The sequence below is a fragment of the Pyrus communis genome, chromosome 15 (assembly GCF_963583255.1).
Source record: "Pyrus communis chromosome 15, drPyrComm1.1, whole genome shotgun sequence".
Classification (NCBI taxonomy): domain Eukaryota; kingdom Viridiplantae; phylum Streptophyta; class Magnoliopsida; order Rosales; family Rosaceae; genus Pyrus; species Pyrus communis.
Window position 1 is genome coordinate 932,760 of NC_084817.1, and position 9,852 is coordinate 942,611.

The window sequence follows — 9,852 nt, forward strand, 5'->3', positions numbered from 1 at the left end:
ATTGTCCCATCCCAATCAGACACTTTCTACTCAATCACAACATCTTAACCCACCTCATTAGTTGACCAAATTGCCACTAAAATAATGGTTTTTCTATAACGTACCTCTCCCAATTCTTTTTTTTTAGAGCACCGAACAATCACGATTAAGTCACAGTAACATCATATACAGATTTTCTTTTATAGAGAAATAAAGAAAAAAAGAAACGTTAAAGAAGAGTGGAGGATTTGGAGGGCAAAAAATTCTACTTCTCTTGAAGTGGCAAAGGACAGAAAGCAAACCATGCTTCAAATGGACATTTGTCAAGGCATCAATGTGCATCCCAAAAAGTTTCCAATCACTCTGTTACGTAATATCACAAATTTATTAATGTCATAATATTACGAGTTCAAGGATAAAAAAAAAAAATTTATATGACGCGTGTATACTATTATTTGTCATTTCGTAAATTAGTATTACAGGTCACCACATTTGCAGTGTACCCCTGACCTGTAAAGATGCAAGGGAAAAGGAAAAACGTGAGCCGTGAGTTTCAACTTTAACGGTGATTAAAGCCCGAGAGCGTATCGCGTGGCGTTCGTAACAATATACACACGCACACAGCGAACCGGCTCTCCGTGATGACGGAACCGAAAAGCTAAGACTCACCGCTATATCAAATCCGACGCCAAAGGAGCAAAAGCAAAGCCAACAAAACATAAGATATGGTAATGTAAACGGCACAAACACCTCTTTCTCTCTCTGTCTCTTCCCTTCTCAGTCTATTACGCCGCCGACACCGTAACGGTTCTTCGAGCCTTTCGTCGGCGCCGTTCTCCTGCGGCGGCGATCTCCGAACTGTCCGGCGATTCGAGTTTTCTGTTAACTCTCTCACTGCTCAGTGCCTTCTTTCAATCCGCTGATTCCGTTCAAATTTCAAATTAGTCTTCGAGCGGTTCTCTCTCTCTCTCTAATACTCTAATTGTTACTGTTTATTTTTTGAATATTTTCGTGAACCGATTTTATTTCATGAAAAATGAGATTGGATGATATGTGGATTCTTATCAGCATCAGATTATTGCATTCATAATTTCCCTTTAGGAAATTAAATTGTTTTTTTTTTTTTTTTTGCCTTTTTTTCTTAATTTTTTTGCTTTTAGTTCTTGTAATGCGTATATTGTCTCCAAATGTTAAGAAATTTTAATTTCTGTGCGGTGTAATCGTTTGCTTCAGTGGCTGTTCTTACAAATCTGGCCGTTCACTTAGCTCAGTTGAATTTGAATCTGAAGAATTTGAATTTCGGATTTTGCTAATCCCAAATTCAAATTCAAATTCAACTGAGCTCAGATACATTTTCGTTTTGGTTTCCAGGAATTTATAATTTATTCAGGTCAAATACTTGACAAATTCCTCGAAACCGAAACGAAAACAATGTGTTTGAAGATCAACATTTCTGAATATTGTATCAGCTTTACCTATTGTGATTTTGTTCTGCTCTTAATTTGTTGAACGGTTATGTTTATCGAAAACAAATTCATCCTGTTCTGCTACTAAAGTTCAAGAAGTATATCCGAAAATTGAAATGTTGTATCTCAAAAAATTGGTAGTTGTTTGGTATTTAAGTGAGCTATTTTATGTTTCTTTTCGTGTATGACCAAGCGGTTATTTTCGTGTATGGGCAGGTACGCAAAAGATGATAGGATCCTTTCTTACCAGAACACTTGTGTAAGTGAATGATTGACCCTCGCTTTCTGTTTGCGTTTCAAAGGACGTTTGATTATTGTCAAATTCTGACCTTCCCCATTTTCCATGTTGGCACTTGACAGGATGGCTCTTGGCTATGCTTATCCAGCTTATGAGTGCTACAAAACTGTTGAAAAGAATAAGCCGGAGATTGAACAGCTTCGCTTTTGGTGCCAGTATTGGTATGAACTGCGTCTTGTGTCTAAGATAGTTATCTATTTGTCCTAGTGATTCTTAGCGATGACCCGCTTTTCGTCCTTGAATTTCAGGATTTTGGTGGCTGTTTTGACTGTATGTGAGAGAGTTGGTGATGCTTTTGTTTCCTGGTAGGGGATTTGTGTTTGAATGTTGCGAGATTTCAAATATGCTTATTTTGTGTCACTTCTTTGTCTCATTCTGTTTTTTCTTTTCGTGCAGGGTTCCCATGTATAGCGAAGCTAAGTTGCTCTTCATTATATATCTGTGGTTTCCGAAAACAAAGGTACAGGATTCCGTAAGGGATTTTGGACTGAGATTATTAGCTTATTTAATTGTTTGTTTATGAGTATAACTTTCCTTATACTCACAACTATCTCTGTGTTGCAGGGAACGACCTATGTGTATGATTCCTTCTTTAGACCATATCTTGCAAAGCATGAAAATGAAATTGATAGGAACTTGTTGGAACTAAAAACTAGAGCTGGTGACATGGCCATTGTGTATTGGCAAAGAGCTGCAAGTTATGGTCAGACGAGAATATTTGATATTTTGCAGTATGTTGCTGCACAATCGACACCAAGGCCTCGGGCTCAGGTACGATGACATGATTTGGACTTGGTGTTTTCAGTTTTACCATTATGTCCCATCATTATTGATTGCAACATCGCCAATCTGGCCACCCAATCAGTTGGAGCAAGTTATCAAAACGTTATTGTCTTTTTATCATCCAGATGTTTATTTTTTTGGGCATGTTGAATTGCTATGTTGGCATTTTAATTCTAGGCTTTGCCTTTTCACCATCTTTTCTTTAAATTAGTCCTTTCAAGTATTTGTTCAAGGTTATTTTGTTTGAACTTCGGGATATTGTGTGTGTGTTTATATATATTTCTTCATTTAGTTACAGATAATCGTTCATGCCTTGGGGAGGTTGGTACCGGATTGAAAGTAATGCTTTGTTGTTTCATGAGTTATTGATTGTACGTTGCACCTCTTTTGTACCCTGCATTCCGGTATGCATGTGTGCATCTCGCCTTCATTGCACGATATTTATTGTTTATTATTACCATATAGGCCGTACTGCGCTATACATTGTGGAACCGCTCATCAAGGAAAAAATTATAACAAGGTTTTTGCCTCTGCTGAAAAAGTTACTCTTGAAATTGCAGCAACAACAAGGTGTTAGGCGCCCACCCCCTGCTGCTCGCCAACCCACCACACCACCTCCAAATCGCCAGCCAGCTGCATCTACGCAATCACAACCCGAGGAACCGCCATCTCCCACTTCCAGTACTTCTTCAAGCAAGGACCAAAAGGAGATAGTGGAAGCCTTAGCACCATCACCAAAGCCTAAACCTGCCCCTCAAACGGCAGGTTCAATTACTCAAAAAGCCACAGCAACAGCAGCTGCATCTGAATCATCTAGCCAAACCACCCCAACTGAAGAGGCTGCACCAACGCAGACTGACGCCTCGCCATCCTCTTCGGCAACTGAAGAGACAAATCCTCCCCCGAAAGAGACGGTCATGGAGGAAACCATTCGGGTCACACGTGGAAAGTTGAGGAAAGCACGCTCCGCAGCAAGCCGTTGAAATTTCACATTTTTAGATTTGCGTAGGTGGACAATGACGGTTCTTTGAATTGTTGCTGTAACCGTGATGTAAATTTGGCATCCTCTGCTTTCTATTTCATTCGTTTTTTGGTCGCTGGAACGTGGACCGGTCTGATGTTTCACAGGGCAGTTCAGTCATCAAACTCACATATTGCTTCAATTGCACTCGGGATGTCAAAGTGACGATATTTCAATCTAACAATGCGGCGTCGTGTGAAAATGTTCAGTACATAGGGTTGGATGGTACACAAACACAAGGGGCGTCCTTATGTGGAGAAATTTTTCAGTGTGCCGATAATATGGTTCAATACACTAAGTTTCATAATACAATTGATTGGATTTTTTTTTCAAGTTTCTAATCAATTGTATTATTACATTTTATATACCAGGTTGTGTTCCTGACACACCGAAAAATATGCTCCTTATATGAGGGCAAATTTTAAGGTTCACTCGTCTGACACAGAACAAGACCGCCCATGTGTTGCCTTTTGTCCTGTTCTTACCCATGGTACCACTTGATTTTGTTAAAGACATATACAATCGAATGGACATAAGTTTTTCTTCTTTGTAAGAATGATCTGACCAATCATGTGATCAGACTGTTCTACTAAAATTTTCTTCTCACAATTAAAAAAACTCTCTTATTTGAGGGCGAATTTGAAGGTTCACCCGTGATACACAAAACAAGACCCTAGGTATTGCCTTTTGTCCTGTTCTTACCCATGGCACCGCCCGATTTTGTTTAAGCCATATAAAATCGGTTGGACATAAGTTTTTCTCTTTGTTAAGAATGATATGACTAATCACGTGATCAGACTGCCTTACTAAAATTTTTCTCTCACGATTCAGATGGGTTGGACGCAGCTGAATGGTATTGAGCTTCCATACAACTTATTCAAATTCCAAATAATTTTTTCTTAGTTTTGTGTCTTTTGGTTTTTTTATAGCTAGGGAGCCACGTAGGAGGAACGTTGAGCTTGTGATAGGAAAAGCCTTCAACTGTGTGGTGGCTGAAACTAGAGGCAACTGCCAACCCCACATATCCAAACTCCACCATCGCTCTGCATTCACCGGAAAATTGACGTGGAAATGCCGCAAGCACCATCACTCCCCCGCCTCCACTCTCCCTTCCTCTCTTGCCCCCTCAAGCTCTCCACCTCCCCTTGTTCCTTACGCGTGTCCCGCAAGTTTGCAGGAAATCAACGGTCGCCAAAGTCGTATCCATGCATCAGAGCCATTGATCTTGATCAAAACACGGTTTCTGTTCTTTCCCCCACTCTTTGTCCTTCCAAAATCTATAATTCGAACAGTTTGTTTTGGAATCTGACGTAACCATCAATTTCCAGGTAGTGGCAATCGCAGTTGGGTTTGCGAGTGTTGCGGTTGGGATTGGCATTCCGGTTTTCTACGAAACACAGATCGACAGTGCTGTGAGTCCTTTTGATTCTGTATCTAAATACGATTAATTAAGTAGTTTGTAGATAATTAATTTAACATTAGTAATGCTAACTGCAGGCTAAGAGAGACAACACTCAGCCATGCTTCCCCTGCAATGGAACTGGCGCTCGTAAGTAATTAGTAAACTACTTTACTTGCGGCTGTATTTTTTGGTGAAGTATGTAAAGTCTCGCTTCGGAAATCTTACAAAATAAAATACAACTTATTTTACGCGGTTTCAGTACTAATTGCATCAAAACCTTATTGAAAAAGAAAAAACCCGAACTGCACACACGTGCTTAAGTTTGAAACAATATCGGCGTTTCAATTACATACTCAATGTGTCAACAACTCGTAGTTCCGGTACTCATGTGTCGTGCTGTTTAAGCTTGTGCCAACTTATGAAACTGGACGACCGTACGTTGTTGTGTGTCTCAGAAAAATGCAGGTTCTGCACGGGGAGTGGGACGGTGACAGTAGAGCTTGGCGGGGGCGAGAAAGAAGTGTCCAACTGCATCAACTGCGAAGGGGTCGGTTCGTTTACGTGCACAACGTGTCAGGGTTCCGGGATTCAACCTCGGTACCTTGATCGCAGGTACGATGATTCATATGTTCGGATCATATTCGATCGATCAGTTATGCATGAAACCAACTCATTTGTGTATATTTTCGTGTTGGAACAGAGAGTTCAAAGATGATGACTGATCGAGATCTGCTATATATTGCTAAGAAGAGAAGCTAGCTGCTGGGATATTCGATTCTTTCTCTTACTTGTGTTTGTTGTTTTTCATGATTTTCATTTTCTTTTTTCTTCTCTGTACAAGAGTATGCAAACAAAGATACAAGGACCTATTTTGTCGGTATTCTAAACTATGCTAATCTATTACGAACGGAGTTTGAATTTCGATGAAAGGGGGTCTGAATTCTACATTAACAAACCGATCTTAAAATCCACAACGTGCAAACTGTAGTCACACTTACTAGAACGGACGTGCTCCTCTTATGCATCAACGTTCAAATCCCCTCCGCATAATTTCGATTAGTTTGAAGTAAATTATCGTCGGACAAGAGATAAAATAAAAACTAAGTTGGGCTTTCGTTAAAACGTTGAATCGGCCCGTCTTCCTCTCTGGCCGCCTCTGGGTAGAGAAAGAGAGAGGACGACGTCGGATTGAGTTGGCAGCACCTGGCTTCCAAGTTCCAACTAGGGTGTTTGCAGGGTTCCAAACCCACAAACCAGCTAGAGAGAGAGAGAGAGAGAGAGAGAGAGAGAGAGAGATGTTGTACATAGTAGGACTGGGATTAGGGGACGAGAAAGACATAACTCTGAGAGGATTAGAGGCTGTGAAGAAATGCGACAAGATTTTCATCGAAGCCTACACTTCCCTCCTCTCCTTCGGCATCTCTTCCGACGGCCTCTCCACTCTTGTACTCTCTCTCTCTCTCTCTCTCTCTCTCTCTCTCCAATTGCTTGCAAAACTTGCTTAATTTTTTCAAAAAGTTTGAACATTGTCAATGTGCAGGAAAAACTGTACGGAAAACCAGTGACACTTGCAGATAGAGAAACTGTGGAGGAAAGGGCCGATCAAATTCTAACTGCCGCCGCTGCTTGCGACGTCGCTTTCCTTGTCGTCGGCGATCCTTTTGGGTATGCCCTTTCTCCTTATCTGTACAACTCGAAATCCATGTGTGGCAATTGTTTTGAGTAGGAATTGAGGAAGCAATTAAGATAACTTATGTTGATCAATTGAGCTTTTTCAAATGCATAAGATCATTAAACTGATACAAAAGCAACGAGGAATCTCTTTGTAAGCTGATTACTGTGTTTTTGCTTGCGTAATTCGATCTGTAACGCAGAGCTACGACACACACTGATCTTGTGGTTCGAGCCAAGAAGTTGGGGATTGATGTCAAGGTGGTGCACAATGCGTCGGTGATGAATGCAGTTGGAGCCTGTGGATTACAACTCTACCACTACGGTGAGACAGTTTCGATACCATTCTTCACCGAGACATGGAGGCCGGATAGCTTTTATGAGAAGATTCAGAAAAATCGTGCGCTTGGGCTGCATACGCTATGCTTGTTAGGTTGTGTTCTAGATACTTGCTTAAAAAGTGACACCGCTGACGCTTATCTTACTATACAAACTCATTACAAATTATTTTCGTTGTAGATATACGCGTGAAGGAACCAACTCTGGAATCTTTGTGCAGGTCTCTAGTCAAATAATCGACTGCCTCTTTTTTAATTTCAGCTTCGAAGAATTCACTGTGTGCATTAGTTTGTGTGTTTTTTGTGCTTCTGCAACTGCATAGGCTTATTATTGTTACTTGCTTCCCTTTCAGAGGAAAGAAGCAGTATGAACCGCCTAGATATATGTCGATAAACACTGCAATTGAGCAGCTTCTGGAGGTTGAGCACAATCGAGGAGAATCTGGTAACCATGCCATTTTTTCAGATCTTTACCTTCAAACATGAGTGTTATCTGTTGTCTGGCCTCTACACGATAAAACCATTGCTATATTTTTGATTCGTGCATTACGTTGCAGCATATAATGAAGACACGATGTGTGTTGGGCTTGCTCGGCTGGGAAGTGAGGATCAGAAGATCGTTTCTGGTACGATGAGGCAACTGCAGTCGGTTGATTTTGGGGCACATCTCCATTGCCTTGTTATAGTAGGCAAAACTCATCCAGTGGAAGAAGAAATGCTGGATTTTCAGAGACATTCAGAAGAGAATAATCATGGCAGTGTTTGATTATAACGCTGTTAGGATGGACTTTGCCTGATCCACTTTTCTACAGTGAACTGTTGTACTATATGCAGCGGAGACAGAAGAGGAACTTGGCTTTCAAGAGAGATCGGAAGATGGGTTGCTGTGGACGCCAAATTGCTGCCGGTTAGCAGATCCCAAGTCATGCTGCACAATCCCATTAATTTTGTGGGTCGAGTTTAGTCGAGTTGCTGTGATACATTACCTGCTGTATTAATTTCACTCGTCTCCAATTTTGAGCAAAATATATTTATCGTGATCATTCCTCATTGTTTGGATACTTATTTAGAGATGAATAACATTGAGACTTTGCTAATCGAACAACGACGAATGCTTGTTTGATTTCATTGATACTGCGAGATGAATGCTTTCTGGGGCTCGGTGTTTATAAATTAGCTATGCCATTGAAGTTGAGATGAAATATCTATAAACTTTCACTGACAGAAAAGCCATATTATGAACATGTGCTATGAGTTCATCCTAAATATCTAACCATGCGTAGTTTTACTGCACTTCCCTCGCAACCAAGGCAACCTTATCTGATCGCCTTTCAAACAGATGAATGTCTCTCTCAAATTAGGGTCCTCGAACAGGTCTAGCGCGGGAAAGTAGAGTTCTTCATCAATGCCTTGTATCTCATCCAGTGCTCTGATACAATTGGTAATGGAAAATCTGTCATCTCTAGGCATTGCCGCCGCTCTCCTCAACTTTGACGCAGCAATCATCTCCGAAAGGGCTTGTGCCATTGTATCACATATTTCTTGATCCCTTCTGCTTTGACCCTCGGAAGACTCTGCCTCGGATGGACGTTTCCTTTTCCTATCCACTATAACCTTGGCCACCTTTTCCGCTGTTGACGCTTTGCCTTGCACAGGCTCTGAGGATGATGGGATTTCAGAATGAGGGGCTTCACTGTCGGGACAGGAAATCAAACCTGCACTGTCTATTCCGGCAGACTTGTCTGATCCCTCGTAGTGACTAGACTGAGCATACTTCCCATCAGCTGCAGAGTCTGCGAATATCGTGCACAGCTGATCATATATCGGACAGTCCTTGACTTTAATTGTCTCAGGTTTAGTCTGCACCCCGAGGTCCTCCCACAGATGCTCAAACTCGATACAGCAAGAATCATCCAGAGTGAAGTCATTAGTTTGATCATAAGCCGACTTGAGGTTGTAAAACCGCGTCCTCAGAACATCCAAGTGCTTCCTCAACTGATTGTTGTTGAAGTTGAGATCCGTTTGCTTATTGAACTCATCGCGAATAATGTTCCACGTTTTCTTGTCGAACACACTGTTCGGTCTGTTTCCCAACTGAATCTGCTTCACAACCAAGTCTGCGAATGTCTTATCGAGGGATGCTGTCCACCGAGTCCTCGAACGTTCTTGCTTAGGCTGACGATGACTAACTTCATTATCCATCTACAAGCCACAAAACTTGCATCTGAAAATCGATAAAATTCCGCTTAGAATGCTATCCCAAAACCCAAAACCCTAAACCCTAAATCGTGCATAAATCATCATTTTCACATTACAAATTTCACAAACAGCATTGAAATTAGTGGGAATTATACGCCTCGAGTAAAAATTAAAATTCCCTAAACCCTAGATTCAACCAGACCAGAATGGCCGCGGAATAAAACCCTAATCCAACAACGGCCGCGGATTAAAACCCTAAAACCAACAATTACAAACCCCCACACAAGAATTAAAGATCATAAAACCCTAATTATAATATCAAAAACTAAACACAAAAAGCAGTTCTTTCCCACACTACCTGATTCTACGTATTATGCAAATTCACATCAAAATTAAAAGAAATGGGGAATTCAGTAAATATTAATCGGGAGAGAAAAACCAGAACGCAAAATGCTTTGAAGACTGTGGAGAGGTTACCTGCGTCCTCCGGGATGTCGCCGCCGGAGACTGTGGCGTCTCAGCTACACAGGAGAGTAATTAACACAGAAATTTAATTTAATTTTAATTTTAATTTTTAAGTTAAATGTAAATACGTGGGAGGGTCAATGCTTATGGTCAACGATGACGGTGGAAAGAGACCGAGAACATGGCGAGACGTCATTGGTTGGCTTCGCGCGTCCTCACGGTGGAGTTGT

At 41.1% G+C, this 9,852-nt stretch overlaps 4 protein-coding genes across 4 annotated transcripts; 3 read left to right on the plus strand and 1 right to left on the minus strand.

Moving 5' to 3' along the window:
* The first annotated feature begins 687 nt into the window (after positions 1-687).
* On the plus strand, positions 688-3,622 carry LOC137717743 (putative HVA22-like protein g). Its single transcript, XM_068457207.1, has 7 exons — positions 688-934; positions 1,662-1,704; positions 1,806-1,904; positions 1,992-2,048; positions 2,140-2,203; positions 2,308-2,514; positions 3,087-3,622. The coding sequence occupies exons 2-7, from the start codon at positions 1,673-1,675 to the stop codon at positions 3,507-3,509; spliced, it is 882 nt and encodes a 293-aa protein (XP_068313308.1). The 5' UTR covers positions 688-934; positions 1,662-1,672; the 3' UTR covers positions 3,510-3,622.
* An 883-nt stretch (positions 3,623-4,505) lies between these two features.
* On the plus strand, positions 4,506-5,864 carry LOC137716729 (protein disulfide-isomerase LQY1, chloroplastic-like). The gene is made up of 5 exons (XM_068456108.1): positions 4,506-4,786; positions 4,876-4,959; positions 5,045-5,096; positions 5,405-5,561; positions 5,650-5,864. The coding sequence occupies exons 1-5, from the start codon at positions 4,619-4,621 to the stop codon at positions 5,669-5,671; spliced, it is 483 nt and encodes a 160-aa protein (XP_068312209.1). The 5' UTR covers positions 4,506-4,618; the 3' UTR covers positions 5,672-5,864.
* A 330-nt stretch (positions 5,865-6,194) lies between these two features.
* Positions 6,195-8,013, plus strand: LOC137718066 (probable diphthine methyl ester synthase). The gene is made up of 6 exons (XM_068457578.1): positions 6,195-6,394; positions 6,490-6,614; positions 6,824-7,053; positions 7,140-7,179; positions 7,312-7,403; positions 7,516-8,013. Exons 1-6 carry the CDS (start codon positions 6,245-6,247, stop codon positions 7,722-7,724), a joined length of 846 nt encoding a protein of 281 aa, XP_068313679.1. The 5' UTR covers positions 6,195-6,244; the 3' UTR covers positions 7,725-8,013.
* Positions 8,014-8,227: 214 nt separating this feature from the next.
* LOC137718038 (L10-interacting MYB domain-containing protein-like) lies at positions 8,228-9,160 on the minus strand. Its single transcript, XM_068457559.1, has one exon. It carries the CDS (start codon positions 9,158-9,160, stop codon positions 8,228-8,230), a length of 933 nt encoding a protein of 310 aa, XP_068313660.1.
* Positions 9,161-9,852: the final 692 nt, after the last annotated feature.

Coding starts and splice junctions, on each gene's coding strand:
- LOC137717743 (XM_068457207.1), top strand. CDS start 1,673: ATGATAGGATCCTTTCTTACCAGAACACTTGT. Junction 1,705..1,805: donor TTTCTTACCAGAACACTTGT/GTAAGTGAATGA, acceptor GGCACTTGACAG/GATGGCTCTTGGCTATGCTT. Junction 2,204..2,307: donor TGTGGTTTCCGAAAACAAAG/GTACAGGATTCC, acceptor TCTGTGTTGCAG/GGAACGACCTATGTGTATGA.
- LOC137716729 (XM_068456108.1), top strand. CDS start 4,619: ATGCCGCAAGCACCATCACTCCCCCGCCTCCACTCTCCCTTCCTCTCT. Junction 4,960..5,044: donor AAACACAGATCGACAGTGCT/GTGAGTCCTTTT, acceptor TGCTAACTGCAG/GCTAAGAGAGACAACACTCA. Junction 5,562..5,649: donor CCTCGGTACCTTGATCGCAG/GTACGATGATTC, acceptor GTGTTGGAACAG/AGAGTTCAAAGATGATGACT.
- LOC137718038 (XM_068457559.1), bottom strand. CDS start 9,160: ATGGATAATGAAGTTAGTCATCGTCAGCCTAAGCAAGAACGTTCGAGG.
- LOC137718066 (XM_068457578.1), top strand. CDS start 6,245: ATGTTGTACATAGTAGGACTGGGATTAGGGGACGAGAAAGACATAACT. Junction 6,395..6,489: donor CCGACGGCCTCTCCACTCTT/GTACTCTCTCTC, acceptor GTCAATGTGCAG/GAAAAACTGTACGGAAAACC. Junction 7,054..7,139: donor GCATACGCTATGCTTGTTAG/GTTGTGTTCTAG, acceptor TTTTCGTTGTAG/ATATACGCGTGAAGGAACCA.